Here is a 17,618-nt window from a genome sequence, read left to right as displayed (position 1 = left end):
TGCCTGTGGGGTAACATGAAATCCCAAAGTGCTGATTTCTAGCCACTTCGTCGGGGAGGGAGATCTTCAGTCCCATTTTTACACTTGAAGAATTAAGACTGAGGAGTTGACAAGAGTGCTATTGGCCCTATTTGAACTACTGTTTCATATAGCTATATTGTATAAATATATTTAAGTTTACATTATGTTTTAACAGTTAAATATTAAGTGCATTGACATTTGTTCAATCAAAGTAGTGGACTTTGGACATTTTTATTATTACTATTAACAGAAATTATGACCGATTAACATAATGCATTTGTATTTGCCTCTTCCAAGCAACCCCTGATACTGAGGAAGCACTGTACACATGTAAAACTAAACATAAGACTTAAAAATGAAAATTCTCCTAGAAAAAATACTGCTGTTCAGTCAGAACAACTGCTAATGTGTCTATCTGCAAGGCACCCATATAATAATAGTCTTGATGTTTCAAGGCTTAACTAATCTCACATACCATACAATGCAGGAATTTAGCCTTTGCAGACCTAAACTTAAACAACATTCTTGAGTTGTTACAAAGTTTAAAAAGCCGCGGCACTCCTTGTCCCTCAGCTAGTACGAACAACCACTAAAGCTGCATCAACAGGGATTAGAGAACGCTGGCCAAACCACGTTCAGCAACTTTCAATTTAACTTTCAACACTTTATCAGTATTAACTGCCTATATGCTTTTCAGGTATCATCTATGCTTTTTCTCAGTCCCATTCCCAATTATACTATACGACATTTAAATAAAGCCATCTTAAGCAGACAGATGCCCAACCTTACACCTTCTAACAACTCTGCTGTGACGCTAAAGGGAATTACAGAAAAGGTCTCCCACATCATCGCTTCTACTGTCTGTCTTGGCTTTTTTCCATTTACATGGAAAATTCTTGAGGGCAGAGACCAGTTCATCATCCTGCCTTTAATAAAAAAAGGAACAGTTACAGTCTCTTTTCTATCACTTAACCAGTCTAGTTTTGAAAGTTACAACTACTTCCAAAAGTCAAAACAGTAAGAAAGAATACTGACTAAAGAAACTAGCATCTCCTTATTACCCTTCATTCATTTTGAAACAAAAAACAGAACAAAATTGCATCTTGGCCACATGTGTTGACGTAGTTTTCGGTTTACCTGAAATCCTGTTGCTTTTCTACAGTTTGTTGGTTAATTTGCTGGTCTCTACTTCACATTATGGTCTCCTAAGCGAGGTATTAGAGGTTTGCCTTTCTCTGATAGGATGAAATCTCATTCCTTTTACAGTCCACCTTATTTAAATCACTTTACTATCCGACGGATTTCTCCCAGTTACTGTTAAACACTCCTTCCTCAAATACATTAACAAGTCACTACCTCTGATAAATTTTATCTTTAATTCCAAAATCTTATACACCTTCCTAGAGGCCCTGTCGATAGGACTTCACTGCTTTCCCCCACCCCTTCCAAATAACTGTCATACCTATTACCAACTTCTTTGACAAATTAGGTACAGTTTTGCCCCTTAATTAGCCAATAAAATTCAATTTCCTAATCACAAAGTTCCAAGACCGACTACAAGCTATTTCATGTTCTAATATATTACACATATATTGGAACAAATGATCATTCAGTCTCATTTTTACGTCACCTTGCCATTTTGCTACCTAATACGATACAAGCTCCTCAGAGGACAAATCAGTAAAGATACAATTAGCATTTAACCTTCCTGCATATGCTCCTGTATTACCAAATCTGAAGGGAATGAGCATAACTCAGACTAGTGTGTAAAAGCCAATTGAACTTCATTATAATAAAATAAACCTGGTTTTACTAATTATTAAGACATATTTGCTCCAAGTCTTCATAATCAGACAAAGTTTGGGATGTCCTATATTTTACTGTAGCTTAGGCTCAGATCTCAACCTTCACTCTAAGTATTTTGGTTTAAGTACTCGGAGGTCATAAACAAAAAGGTGAGCATGAACAGTGGAGTGTGAAGTACACTCCCAAATGCAAAACAGAAAAGAAAGGGGCGGGGAGCAGCTTCAAAATCAACACAACTGCTGGAAAGTGCATTGATATGACCTTGCAACATATTTCTCCCTAGACTCAAACTTTGATAACACAGTCAGAGAGGACACAAATTACTTAAGGAACTTGTGCTACTGAAAATATAAACTTGTGTCTAGTTAAAAATTAATCAAAACAGGCATCATCCATTGGTCTTACAAAGACTGAAAACTTGATAGATGACTGTCCAAAGGCCAATCTGTGATACCTCAAGCATTACAAATAAACAGAAGAACTGAGCTGAAATAAGTTATGGGCAATAAAGAAGATTTTTTTAAAACAAAAAATCAAGTTTTCTGAACATGCAACCATACGGTGAAGTCATGGTACAAAGGTACGAGTATGAGTCAGAGGGATCATTTGCAGATGGGGAGGGAAAAAGAATTATTGGCAGTCCTTCCATGAAAGGAAGGAAGAATGATGGTAACAGAAAAGCAATTACACTTACTACAAGGAGAGTTACTACTCAAAAAAGCAATCACATTATCCAGACTAAAACCAGAGCCTTACCCAGCAAAAGAACAGCCAGTGAGAAATTAATAGACTATCGTCAGAGATACCAAAGTGACAGCCACAAATATTTCACCAGTTTACCTGTTGCTGCCACTAGCCTGCAGCAAGAAAATTTGGCTGTTTAAATGCTTGCACATGTCATGGCTGCTATGAAGACCATTGCCAAAGGCAACAGAAGGGTCTCTTTTCCCTTTCTCTCCTGTTTCTGGCACTACTATCCCAAAGGTAGACTTCTACAACAGGCCTTCCAGTAATCTAAAATTTTTGAGCAGTCCACAATTAAATTTTAGAACTAACCATTGTAATAGGCTCAGGAGGAAATCCACCTAAACTAGACATATTGGAAAAGGGTATATAAAAGTGAAATATGTAGATTACTTGATAAATGTTTGCTTTTTCTTTCAATCAGGAAACCGATTAACCTAAGTACTGTTTGAACACAAGAGCACTATTTTAAGCATATTTAAACAGTAATAGCCATCTCCCAACTATTCCTTTGCTTTATCTGAACCACTGCAGTTCAAACACACCATTGTCTGGCTTTCCCTAGCAACTGGCTGCACAGAATATATCTGCACCTCAAATATTAGCCCAAATCATCTTTTAACGTAAATAACTTCATGGTAAGCTTCAACTCTCTCAAGCAAGGTCTGCGGCAAAGCTTTGCCAAAAGGTTTTGCAAAAGCAAAAAGGTTTGGGTAATGAAAAAAATCTATTGATGTATCTAAAGAATATGTTTATGGCCTGAATGTAATCTAGTCAAAAGCTCCTACAGCTAATTGCCAAAAGCTGGGGTGGATTTCCTCCCCCCATCATTATTTGCTACCCTTGGACCTAGACACTTGGCTAGGCAGAGCTTCTAGCACGATAATTTTGATGTTTTCCTGTTCTCTAGGATATCATTCACAGAAAGAAGAAAAGGATTTTCTCAAAGTTAACATAATTTGATAACAAAATATTGCTGCTTTAACTGCCCTTTCTCCTAGTTTGTTCTACAGCTATCCAAGGCAGAAATCATCGACAAGTGTGTAAATTCAGATCTCCTCAGCAAATGGTTAAATAAAATGCTGCAACAAGTTATCCAGCTAAACTTGCTTTTTATATTCACTATGATTATTCCAGCTCTTTAAGAATTCATGAATTAAAGAGAATTCGAGTTTGAACAGTCACATATGCCCCTTTAAAAAAAAAATATTAAAAGCATCACAGAATATACAGAATTATTAATAGTATGTATAAATCTAAGTATGAAAATAAAAATCAATGTATTTTCATTTGATAAAAGCTTGAATTATGTCAGTATTTTTTATGCAGGTGGGAAGTGCTGTGGAACTCCATTAAGTCTGGTTTTGACTCCAGAACTCTGGAGTTCTCTACATCCATCTTAATCTCTAAATCCATCTTAATTCCTCTCTACGAAAATATTTTCCTCTATAAGAAAAACATCTCATATTTAAATTTATTGCCACAGCATTAACCAAGCAGTAGCAAACACCTGTATATCCCCTGCTTTTGTTTTACTGTGTATTTAACTGACATCGATAAAACCAAGTAATTCCCCTTGCCTTTTTCAACACATCCCCATAAATCCTGCTTCTAGAATCACTGCCACACTCCCCCTCCTTTCCCCTCCCTTTTCCCTCAAAAATGTGCCAAATACACTGGGAAAGAGAACGCCCTCCATGTCAGAGGAGTTATGATGGTTGTCTTATTCTATTGTCATTTATAGTCCTATTAGTTTCAAAATATTGTAGTTTTTCTTTACCTTTAAAAGAAAAGCTGCAATACCTGCTGAGGGACTGTAAGGCATTCTTACAAGTTACTACTCTTGTACACAGTCCATATACACATTCTTGTACACAAAAGCAACTGAAAAGCTGTTTACTACTTCATACCAAGACACATAACCAAAAAGACAAATGAAGACACTCCTTGACACCTCGAAAGTCAGCGATACCAAATTCCACAGCAAAACAGCATTCATACGCATTGCAATCTCATTGCTTGCGATCTCAGAAGGGACTACCTCAGGATCTGCGTGGCTCTGGGAATCCCCTTTATTAATGCTTGCATCTCGGGCCCACCGCGGAGGTTTCCAGGTTCGTTCCTGTGATCCTCTGTTGTAGTAATAACAGCGTCCTGTCGTATCTTTATGGGTTTCCCATTCCCCATTTATTTGGACTGGCGCACTTGTAGGTAGTGGTGGAAGTGCAGACTGAGATATTTTCAGTTCTTGTAAATTAGCATAAACTGGTGAATCAGGCCTCCCTTGGCTTGGTGGAGTAGTTGGCTATTGAGAGAAGAAATGTATTGTTAAAGAGCAAATGAATTTTAGAATGCTCCCTTACAAATCAGAATATATTACAGTAGTAAAACAAACCAACACACTCCCTTTTTTGTTGTTAAGTACAAAGCACAAAGGACAGCCACAAGATGCTGGGGCGTGAAAACATTAGACTGTCAACTGTAAGGTAAATATCACAAGCTATATTTATTTAATACTGAAATAATTTTTCAGCATTCCTCCAGATGACAGCTGATAATTATGTCTTACAGTGGATTTGAAATACACTGGTATCCTCACCAAAATAATTATACACTTGCCTTGTTGAAAAAATTCAGCTTTACAGTTCAAGTATTGCTCAGGAACTATAAGTAACGTGATCTTGTTGAAGACAAAATGTAGCATTTCCGAAATGCCACTTGTTAGGCAAAGATTGCTCCCCAACCTTTCCCCCTCACTGCTAATACAGATGGTGGTGAATGTAAAGTAGCACTTTTATCTTCTCAGCAAGATCTAAACAGACTGTTCGGTTGGAAAGATAAGCACAGTGCTGTGACTAAGAAACTCTGGAAAACACCTGGATGGTTTACCTCTATGCCTTTTCAAACAGATGCTTATTTAAAAATATTTTAGGCAGTATCACCTAGTGTGCTGATTACCACTCTCTCCTTATAGAAATTAAGTGGATGTTCTCATCCACCTAATTTTATTCATATACATGCACACAATTAGAACAACAAATTCTTACAAGAAAAAAAAAACATTAATGACAATTTCTCTTTAATAAAGAGTTTGCTAACATGAAGGCCAGCAGAAAGCATGGTTAAAAGCCCATGGCACTGACTGAAACCATGAGTACTTTCAAGTAAGTCACTAAAGTGTTTAGAAGAGAAATATACTTTAAAAATAGAACATCTGAAAGTGTAATACAAGTACATAAAACATACCATGCAGAATATGAGATCATGTGTTTTCACGAGAGCTGTGATTATGAGATTGTGGAAGCAGCTTGTTATTAAACCAAATTGAATAGTTTCCTGGTAATGCACTGCCATCTCTGTATTTTAGGGCACATTATTTAGGCACTCTAAAGGAACTATATACTTTATACCATCCCTTCCCGCTGCTTGGTTTTAATTCAGAAGCTTTGCTGCAGGCAAGTCCTTGTGCCTCTTGTTGCATCTTTCACAGGAAAAATAACATATCGCATTACATAAAAGGCCTTTTATAATGTACTTTTAAACATTAAAATCATAAACTGCTAATCTAGGCCACATCTAATCATAAATTATGGGGGTTTGCTCAGGCAAGACAGCCTATCATACCACACAATCAGATATAAACTGATTGCACCACAGCTAGAACCAAATACGGGCAATATCCACAACCAAAAGGGGAAACAGCTAGAGAGGAACTTAATGAGATTAAAACCAGCATGGACTTGTTTTGTGCGCCTTTGAAAGAGAAAGCACAGCTTACTAGATATAGCAAGTACAGTATGTTTAAGGCAAACCACAACAGAAAAAAAAAAAAAATTGCAACATTGGCAAAATCAGAGAGCCAAAACCAATTAGTATCCTCCTCTACCTAATTCAAAGGGGGAAAAACAAACAACAAAAAAATCTGTTACAAAACTTGAAGAACAGTAAAAGACTATTTTTCTACTACCCAAGTCGCCCCCCCGCCGCCGCTTCCCCCCACCCCCGGAGGGTCGAATGGCTGCCTCTGGTAGAATTGCTCTTGAGAGCACGAACAGCATAAAGCACGCTACCACGAACAAAGCATCACCCCGCTGTCTTCAGGGATGAACCCCAATTCCCCAGGATGCTGGAAGAGTAACCTTGAGGTCTCCTCGCTCAAGAGCGCAGTTTCTGCATTTGTTTCCCCATCGGCCTGCAGAGCTGCATTTCCCACGTAAATCATCCTGCCGCTAAAGCACCGGGCTTGCCATTTGAAGCAACGCCACACACCTGCACCGGGGAACGCACAACCTTCAGGTTCTTCCTCTATTTCAAGGAAGTGGCAAAAGCAGCACCGTCAAGCACCCTGGCTGCTGCGGCGGGAGGCCGTCGGCTTGCACAATACTCGCGTCCTCCTAAAATTGCTCTTCCACGCAAGACAGTAAGGCGGCTTTGCTGTCTGGCCTGCATTTGCCAGTTGCTTTTTTGTTTTAATTAAGACAACAAAGTGCCATTATTAAAAGAACAGTTCTGCGTATTAATAAAAGTGTTTTCCAAATAGAAACCCTATGACACAGAACGCTTGATATAGTTTTTAAGAACATTTTCTCAAGCAACACATAGAATATGGCCCAGAGGTGTCACACTGAGGTTTTCAATGGTTTCAGCATCATAACCAGAACAACTCCAGATGAAACTGCAGGACATGTATCTGCTAAGCCAATACTGGGAGCTCACAGCCAACGTGCTGCCACGTAACTCAGGCAGCATACTAGTTAAGTTTAAAACAGTAACATGATAGGAAAGCGTAATGAGGGGTTTTCTTCTGAATGCTTAGTACTTCCAAACTCAACATACTGATTTCTGGTTTTCAAGAGGAAGCCAGAACTTTTGTCCTGAACAACAAAGAAGACAGCTCACTGTCCTGCCAACCAAGCCTCCAGCTACTTTCATTCCCTGTTGCTCTCCCTTCTGAAAAACTTAGTAATTCTCCCAAAAAAAATCTGTCAGCGACACCTCTAAGTTACTGCTTTTAGTGAAGCATAAAAAATGCAAAGCCATCAGTCCAACTACAACACACAGCTTAGCTCATATGTCTTTGAGAGACACAACTTTCTTATCAGGACTATTTTAAATAACCACGTAGCATACAATGATACTTCCTCATACCTTGAGCCACGCAATGAGGTATGTTGTTGTGTCCACACTAATCCTCAGTTCAACAGCACCCCAAACTTACCAAGGCTAATTTTGTGAAGAATTTCTCATTTATTGATGAGAAAAAACAGCTTTTAGAAAGCTCAAAGTTTCCTGAAATTAACTCTAGGGTACTTTCGACACCAGCATTGGCCGGAAGGTCAACCCTCTCCCCTACCCAGCCTGGGAAGGAGAGTCCTGCAGGGGCAGGTCCCACTAGCTGTCCCTGGAGAGCTCCCAGGCCCTGCACCACCTCGCCGTCTCTTTGAACGTGACTGTTTAAGTTCAAGACTGTGTTCTGCAAAAGCCTTTAAGAGCTTCAAGCCAAAAAGCATATCGATTTAATTGTATTCCACTCATTTACCAAACCCATTACTCATTACCAATGTATAAATCCAAATAGATACAGCATTGCCTAGATCAAAATAGTTTCTGACCACTTCCATGGCTGTTTTCCCAAAATCAGACATGCACAGTTAAGAGAAACTTAAATCTATCCTAGCTCTGTAAGTACGTGAGGACTTCCAGCTAGAACTTCACTCCTTGAGCTTCATTTTGGCACTAACGAGCTCAGAAAGCTCATAAACATGGCACTAAATCTACCAAGAGACTCCTTGTCTTCTCACTATCAGAATCACAAGAACACGTCCTTCAACATGCTCATGCACGCACAGCCAAAATGCCTTATACTCAAAACATTTCAACATGCATTTGCTATTTGATATGGATTTCAGACTTTTTCATCTTGCTTTCTCCTGCTAAGAACAGTGAATGAAGGACTCTTGCTAGAAAAGTGATAAAGAAAAATTAGAAAACAGAAACACTTCTGTGATGCTACAACTTGAATAAAGATTGTACAGCCCGTTAAGTACTATGACAACTTTATGAATATAAGGACCTCTCCCTGAGTTCAGTAATGCTCTGTATTTTAATACTTTAGAAATCTTCTGTATTTAAGTTCAGTCTCACAGAAAAACCTGCTAGCACTAAACCCTTGCAAATTGATAAGGAAGATTGTCCTGCCTGCATGAAACTAAGTTTCCAGGATCAACACACAACATTCTTCAAATAGTGACTGTACACACAGCTTTTTCAGAACACAGTTTTTACACTAACACAGTAGGAAGCAGATATGTGCCTTTAAATAAAACAACCTGTTAATCATTTATGAATGAACAGTCAACATTTTCAACAAAAGCCACAGATACACTATCAGGCCTGTGAACACTTGAACTCAGTGCAATGGAAAGCAAACTTACTATACTTCACAAGGTACTTTTCATTACCAAAATGCATAACAGCTTCTCAGAGGATACCTTAGATTTTAATGTTACCTTATACAAATGGCTTTTTTCAGATGGCAGAATTTGTTGAAGCATTCAAAATTAAAGCAAACTTTTTAAAAAAAAAAAAGTGCACTCCGACAGAGTAAGACTGCAGTTCTGGGAGAAACAAGGACCACAGATCTCTTCCCTATCCACCACCTAAAAATGCTTTTGGTTTATTTTCATGCAATAAGAGCATACTGCATCAAGGATGCCAGCAATTAAAAGACAGAAAAAGTTTCCTTGAAACTGGCAATTATCTTTATCCTTTTACAGCACTTAAATCCAAGACAAAAATTTCTAGAACATAACCACTTAAAGAACGACTACAATGCTAGCCTGCAAAACATGACCTAGCACATGTGATTTTCCTTCCTTTACAAATAAATTGCTTTAGTTGTCATGCCTCTGTTTGCAGCTTTTCTTAGTGTTATGAACTTGAAATTAAAAGCTTCCATTTCAGTAGCAGCATTTGGATTGCTGAAACTAGCTCCTAAAAATTAAAAAAAAAAAAAAAAATTTAAAAAAGCAAATCTCATCTTAATACTCTTTATGAAGTTACAAGCAACAGATTGTCCATACTCATGCAAAAGAACAGCATTACACTAAAGGAAACAAGGGAATACTGGCTCTTTGCAGCAGCAAGCTGAAGAAAGGAGAACAGGCACATCCCACAGCATCCCAAGACAGAATGAAGCATCCCAGTTCCCTCAACAACCGAGCTTCTTGCCAAGGAATTGCCACTGTCCTTTTAGGAAGGCCTGAGACTTCAATGCCAGCTTTATTCAACAGGAATGATACAAAAGAAATCTCAAAAACTCTACAGTTTCATTTTCACAAAATGACAGCTTCAACTGGAATAATTAGCTCATCTCCTCCTTCCTCTTTCTGCTCTTGGCTTACGTTTTTACAAACATGTTCTGGACCCTACTTTCTTTCTAACATTCAGGCACATTTAAAACTTACTGTAATACCCAAAAATCTATAAGGGAGATTTTTCAGCAAGTCCTCTACTACCTCAGAGGTGAAGATAGCAAACTAATTTAACAAGCCAAATTGAAATGGGAGCCCAAACATTTTTTTTATGCACTAACCTTCTCCAACCTTAACTGGATAATTTACTCTGTGAGTCTAAGGAACGCATAAAAAGATGACAGTAAATAGTATAAGCCTGTTAATAGCTGACTATAAATTTCAGACAAGCAATAGCAGTGGAAGTATTATTTAACAGCATTGAAGTTCTCCTGTTCAGCTGATTTGCCATTATAAAGTGATAAGAAAAAAAAGAAATGACATTGCAAAGCAATGGAGCATTAAAATCATCCTGGACAAATCATTCAAATATATTTGCCTAGTCAAGGCCATTCAACAGTTAAATGTTTAGAATGTCCCATTTAAAAATTAAGCACACACAAAGTAATTTTTTAAAATGGCTAACCACTAACCTTCCAACAGATTGAAAACAGTAAAATTAAGCATCTGATTTACTTTCCCTAATCCTATCTTGGTCAATTTTGCATTTTACTTACACTGCATTACAGGCTGAGCTATTACTTTCTTGTATTTCTAGAGATATTTACATACAATTCATTATTATATAAATACATCTATTAATATTTTGTTTTATGAAACTAGATTATGAAACAAAGAGTCTTAGTACATAGGACATCATGTTCTGCCAGAATGGGCTTCTGTTATTTCAGCCATTTAAGTTCCCTTCGGCTTTAGCTCTCCCATAACACACACAAAAAAAAAAAATCCCAAAGTTGCCAAAAACATAAATCTTTATCCGGTGATATTGTAATGCCTTATAAATTTAAAAAAAAAAAAAAAAAAGATATCTAGATGCATAGCAAAAAGCCTCCAAAACGAAACACACTCCCCTTTCTTGGGAGCCCAGAAGAAGTGACTTAAATTATTTTCGTATTCATCAAGACAATGATTCATTAAATTGCCCTGTAAAAATCCTGCAGCACCCAAGAGGTGGCTTCTCCTGTCACATCCACAAGCACTTTGGAGCCGAAGTGGCCAGCGGCTGCAGCAGGAGGGCTCGCTGGTACGCCGTGGCCTGCTAGAGGGGAGCACTGGCTGTCTCGAGTACCACAGACAACTCCCAGATCACCCATCGTAAGCGACTGATCAAAGAAAATTGATGGAAAGCCTCTTTCCTGTACACTCTACAGATTTCCCACTGACATCCCTGTAGTGCTCATGACCATCTCAGCGAGCAAAACTATTACATACGAACTTAGGAAGTTTATAGCAATAAAAGAAAGTATATAATTGATCGAAGGGTTGCAACAGTGATGTCAAATATTTTAAAAAACAGAAATAAGATCTTACAATGGGATCCTTTGTAAAACATGCACAAAGATGACAGTGTTTACCCTACTTGTACTTCACCACTTGCACAATCTAGCTTCTCCCTTCTATAAAAAAGCTTTTGTCCAAAGATATAGACAAAGCTGCTTTTCCTATAGTAGAAAATTTAAATACCATATGAAACACTTTACTTCATACATGCTTACACAGCAAGCTTACCCTAATTAGGAAAGAGTGGCCAAATTTAACAGTGTTGAAAAGTCAGCCAGTAAATTTCCTTCAGTCCTTTTTTTCTTTTTTTCACCCTGTCCACTTCTCCATAGGAAACACTGATACTTTCAACAGAAAACACTGATACTTTCAACAGACACAATGCAGTATCTGTAACCTGCTTCAGAAATTTAGCCAGCATCTTGAACAACCTGGGCATGCCATGCAGTAGTAGATTTATTTACACATTTATTTTTCCTCCACCTTCATGGAAGTGGTATCAAGTTGGTTCTGCAATAATGATGTTTCAGCAAAACCAGTAGAAACACCAAGTTTATTCTGCGTTTTAGTTTAACTGCTGTCAATTCTTGACCTCTGGTGAACCTGCAGTACATGTCTGAATGCAGATTTGTGAATCCGGTTGGGAATCATTTGTGATGACTCTCAAGGATTATTTTCTATAAAAACTAAGACAGTACACTAAGAAAACACCAGACAAACCTAACTTGCTTTCTTCAGTGGAAAACTGTCCTGTAATACGCCAGCAGCTACTGCTTTTCAGAAGGGCAGTATCATAAGAGCACAGCAAGTTCTTCGGTTGTTTTAGAAGTTACAGCAGAACAACCGATACAGCAGAACAACCTCGCAAAGTTTCAGGAGTACCAGAGAGCCCTCACTTAACAAGCCATTTGCTGTTTTAGCTGATTTAATATACAGCTATACATCTCATTTGCCTCAGAGAGGTCAAAGTATTTTTTGAGACAGATTATTAACTTCTTCATGCAACAATTCTATGTTGTCACCATTACGGTACCATACCAAGTCTAAAAATTTAGCTCCTATGAAATATAATTGGGGGGTAGAATGGTGTTATTTGAAATCATAACAGCTTAAAGGTCAAGAAGAAGTTTCCATTAGTTTAAGTCACTTCAAACTGAATAGCAATTTTTTTCTACACTTCACATTTTCTAAAGTACAGCCTTTAAGTGTACTTTTGAGGGTCCAGTGCTTACACAAAGCAGTGTAAAACTGGGCACCCACAGAAAGTGCAGATGGGAAAGTAAACATCACCTCTGATAAGATTCCCAGGTTACTCAAAAGTTACTGAAGTTGTATTACTGGGCAACCTCAAAAGCTTAAAAGATAGCTTGAGTACCATTTGATCAAACAGAATGAAATCTAACTACTGCCATGCAAGTTACCCAAAACCCATGAATCAGTAGAATAAAAATTGTAATATTCTACTGTTTGAAAGAGAAGGAAAAAGCCAGAGCCATTACAAATTTGAAAACTATATATGTCTATATTAATGGCTCACTTTCCAAATATAAGTTGTTTTCTTAAAAAAAAAAAAAAAAAAGAGAGAAATAACAATTTGCAAGAGACAGTTGTAAAAAACAGCAGTCATCAAATCTGTGTTCTGTCAGAAAGGGTATTTAATTCCAAACACTTGACAAGAAAATGCAGAACTCCCACACAATTTACAGCTGTTGTTCGTTCACTCTGCTGTAAAAGCAGATTTCACTTGTGTGAAACTCTGCTTCACTAAACATTGCTTGTGGCAGCAAATTCTGCAAGCATTTGTTATGCTAGTATTTCTTTGTTAGGTGTTAGAATAATTTCAAAGTATCTTCTTGAGCTTATGAACTGCAACAGTGAAAAGCTTTTAATAACATATAGAGCTGCAGAACATCACCAGTATTCAAACAGTATGAGCAATGCTATGTATCCGCACACTTACTGGTATACTGGAAATACGTTATGGGGATAAATTAAAGTGGCAAACCCCAGTGAATAACACAGCTAACTGGCCTAGGAAGCAATCGTGGTATAGTATGAAATCAGATACTAGAATAGTTTCTGTTGGCTTGCCTTACTAATATATCAACAAGAATATATTCTGTCATGCAACCGGGAGGCTCTATCCTTTCCTGAACACCCACGCAGCTGTACTTCACACAGCTTAATAGGCAGCTGCTACCCTCCACATCTGCTTCTCAGAGCTTTCCAAGTTTATTACTTGCAACTATTATTCCCAAGGCACTGCACTACTCATGTGCCCCAAATCTCCAGCAGGCAGTTTCCTTGATTAGAATGTCCCACTTGGGAATAAACAGGCAATCCCTTCAGAAAACAGCCAGTGTAGCTATTTGCATTAACTTCGACAAACGTTGTATTAAAAACCTGAGAAACAACTTTCAATACTGCCCAATTCATAAACCGAGAGCAATGTCTGAGAAGAATGTTCCAGGGATCCTGACTGGCTATACGATTTCAAAATACATGATTTGAAGAACCACATTTTACATACTGTCATGCTAGCTCTATACCTCTACAAACCAAAAAGCAAATTATACACCCAAAGTCTAGAAAAATTATGACAAAACCTGTTCAAGTAATTTATTCATACATAAAACAGACCTAAGTTCGGGGAATATGAATCTCGGGACGTAATTGTTCTTAAGTTTGTACATGCAAAGTCCTGATTGTTTCCATATTTTTAATTTCAGGCAAATTTTTCAACAGCTATCCTTTTTAACACATCAGAATATCTACTATTTAAAAAAAAAAAATCTCTTTTTTGCTCTTTTTCCTTTTGAAAGAACTGGTTTGCTCATCTTAGCAGAAAGGGAAGCCAAGAGAAAAGTAATCTGCCGTTTTAAATCAGTTAGTTACCCTAACTCCCCATGCACACAAGCAAAGAATTTCCTTTGTGCAGAAAGGCAGATGCCACACTGACACTTCTGCTTATACCAAAAGTTCAGCAAATGCTTTTGCTAATTCAGTTCATGTCACCAAATTAATAAAGCACACACAGTTCAAAGGACTCAGCCAACAACTCCATGTTCAGAAAACAAGAACACACACAAATTTATTTATTTCAGAAAATAAAAGGCTACTGATACAGCTTTAAGATATAGCTAAGCTGGTCTACTGGCCACCCTATACCAGGGTTCTGTTCTAAAACAGAATCAGTTATAGAGACAACAAGAAGTAAAGAGTTGTCTATTTCTGCCAGGGACAGGAAGAAAAAACCAAACAACTGGCTAAATTTAAAAAGTTACTTATGTATGGAGAGAAGCAAGGTACAAGGAATGAAACCTTGCAACAGCCTTATCAGGAAAATAGGGAACTTTCCTTGAAGGTTTAACTGCAGGTTAGTCAACAACTTTCAACAGCACTTTTTTTTTTCTTGCTTCTGTTCCCATGCAGTGAGAAAGAACCATGTTGGGGTTCTCCATTTTTATTACTCTCACACGGTTTTGTATGGCTTCACACATTCGTAACCCTCATCCTGAAAGGCAGCACATTCACATCCAAAGTTAGAAACAAAGGGAGCAAAGCTATTAAAAATGCACAGTAACAAGCTAGTTTTATTGTACAAATATGCACAATTGAAATGTTGGGCTTAAGTGCTTGTTATTTCGTAAGAAAAATCAATAGCGTAAGAACAAGCAATATAGTACCATAGTGATCAGAACGTTAAAGAACATACCTGAGGTAGAAGAGGCCTCATGCCATCAAAGGAAAAAAGGAGTACCCCAAGTAGCTCAGACAGAGAGTACAAAGATTTTTAACCTGAATAAGGACAGCTCAGAGTACAGAACACAGTAGTAGTAGGAATTACATGATAGGAGTAGAAAGAAATACAATTTTGCTCACTAGCTTCAGTCCTCCACTTGGAGTGAAAAAAAACTGATCTCTGAAGAAAGTAGTTTTGTTAGTATTTTGAGAAAAACTATTTTAACATAAAATAGTTTAAAAAAAACAGGGGATCAGGCCCAGCCAGCATGGGTTCATGAAAGGCAGGTCCTGCTTGACCAACCTGATCTCCTTTTATGACCTGGTGACCCGCCTGGTAGATGATGGAAAGGCTGTGGATGTCATTTACCTGGACTTTAGCAAAGCTTTTGACACTGTCTCCCACAATATTCTCCTTGGGAAGCTGGCAGCTCATGGCTTGGATGGGCGTAGTCTTCGCTGGGTAAAAAACTGGTTGGGTGGCCGAGCCCAGAGAGTAGTGGCGAATGGAGTTAAGTCCAGTTGGCAGCCAGTCACGAGCGGTGTTCCCCAGGGCTGTTTTGGGGCCAGCCTTGTTTAATATCTTTATCGATGATCTGGATGAGGGGATTGAGTGCACTCTCAGTAAGTTTGCAGATGACACCAGACTGGGTGGGAGTGTCGATCTGCTGGAGGGTAGGATGGCCCTGCAGAGGGACCTGGACAGACTGGACCGATGGGCCAAGGCCAACTGGATGAGGTTTAACAAGGCCAAGTGCCGGGTCCTGCACTTGGGTCACAACAACCCCATGCAACGCTACAGGCTTGGGGAAGAGTGGCTGGAAAGCTGCCTGGCCAAAAAGGACCTGGGGGTGTTGGTCGACAGCTGGCTGAACATGAGCCAGCAGTGTGCCCAGGTGACCAAGAAGGCCAACAGCATCCTGGCTTGTATCAGGAATAGTGTGGCCAGCAGGAGCAGGGAGGTGATTGTGCCCCTGTACTCGGCGCTGGTGAGGCTGCACCTGGAATACTGTGTCCAGTTTTGGGCCCCTCAATACAAGAAAGACATTGAGGTGCTGGAGCGTGTCCAGAGAAGGGCAACAAAGCTGGTGAAGGGTCTGGAGCACAGGCCTTATGAGGAGCGGCTGAGGGAACTGGGGTTGTTTAGCCTGGAGAAGAGGAGGCTGAGGGGAGACCTTATCGCTCTCTACAACTACCTGAAAGGAGGTTGTAGTGAGGTGGGTGTTGGTCTCTTCTCCGATGTAGTTAGTGATAGGACGAGAGGAAATGGCCTCAAGCTGCATCAGGGGAGGTTTAGGTTGGATATTAGGAAGAATTTCTTCATGGAAAGGGTAGTCAAGCATTGGAACAGGCTGCCCAGAGTGGTGGTGGAGTCACCATCCCTGGAAGCGTTCAAAAAACGGGTAGATGCGGCACTTTAGGACATGGTTTAGTCTAGTCTACCCTTGATTGGTTTAGTGTGGACTTGGTAGCATAGGTTAATGGTTGGACTGGATGATCTTAAAGGTCTTTTCCAACCTAAACGATTCTATGATTCTATAACACATGCGATACTTCATATATGCAATATAAAACAAAGCACTTTCCTCACAGCCACCCAAGCCCTTCTAACCACAGGAAAAAGGGCATCATACTGATGGCTGATGCACCTACAAGATAAAACTTGATGATAAGCTTTACTCATTATGACTATCTCAGGCAACAGGTAAATCAAGGTAACTGCAAAATAAGCACATCTAGGGAACTCGGCTGTCGCACAGACTAGGGTGCGAGGTGCCTGCTTATCAGTGAGGCATTCACCAATTCTGGCAATGCTGAAGGTCTTCCACCAGTCTGCATGGACAAGCAAAAAAAAAATGCCTATCACTCTGCATCTAATATATTACCTTACAAAATTAGAAGGAAAAGGGATACTTTTGCCACAGTTGTCATCAAATGAGATGGAATGGGAAGCGTAGGGAGGCAAAGGACTAATATATAGTCTTAGCTATGCTGGACTGCTATGTCTGTCAATTTTTTATTTTTCTTTAAGAAAAATAGGAACATTGTTCAGAGTGCTTATAGTCACTTCTTGCAAAATTTAAAACAAACAAACATATTACTAAAATTAATTTTTAGCAGAAAAACCTGGGTCAGGTATGCTGGGAATATCTTAATTAAAGCAAGAAAAGATGCTATATTTTCCTCTCCTCTGCAAACCTCTAGGGTATATCAATACTTAAAATGAAGTTACAACCCCGAAGAGTTATAAAACATTCAGAAACATATCAGTAAGGAAAGGGGAGATTCCCCCCTGAAAAAAAAAGCCGAGGACAATTTTCTTCAACCTGTAGCAAAACTGACATGGATAAAGCAAGAACTTTCCACTGGATCTCGTCATGCTTCCAATTTCAGACATTCCCACAGATCCAAGAGATGAGTTTTTGAGAATCACGCACAATGAACAAACCTACTTCTATGTTTGGAGATGAGCATGAAGGCAGGGAAGTCATG

The 17,618-nt window shown here is 38.8% G+C and overlaps 1 protein-coding gene across 2 annotated transcripts in view; it reads right to left on the bottom strand.

Annotated features, from left to right (window-relative positions):
* The window catches only part of ARHGAP12 (Rho GTPase activating protein 12), a 75,823-nt gene that overhangs the window by 41,035 nt on the left and 17,170 nt on the right, over positions 1-17,618 (bottom strand). For both annotated transcript variants that reach the window (XM_075728120.1, XM_075728119.1), the window contains exon 2: positions 4,613-4,876. In XM_075728120.1, the coding sequence (XP_075584235.1) occupies positions 4,613-4,876 (264 nt within the window). The remainder of the gene's footprint in view (positions 1-4,612; positions 4,877-17,618) is intronic.

This window comes from Pelecanus crispus, chromosome 2 (genome assembly GCF_030463565.1).
Source record: "Pelecanus crispus isolate bPelCri1 chromosome 2, bPelCri1.pri, whole genome shotgun sequence".
NCBI lineage: Eukaryota > Metazoa > Chordata > Aves > Pelecaniformes > Pelecanidae > Pelecanus > Pelecanus crispus.
This window is presented reverse-complemented; position numbering and strand designations above follow the sequence as displayed.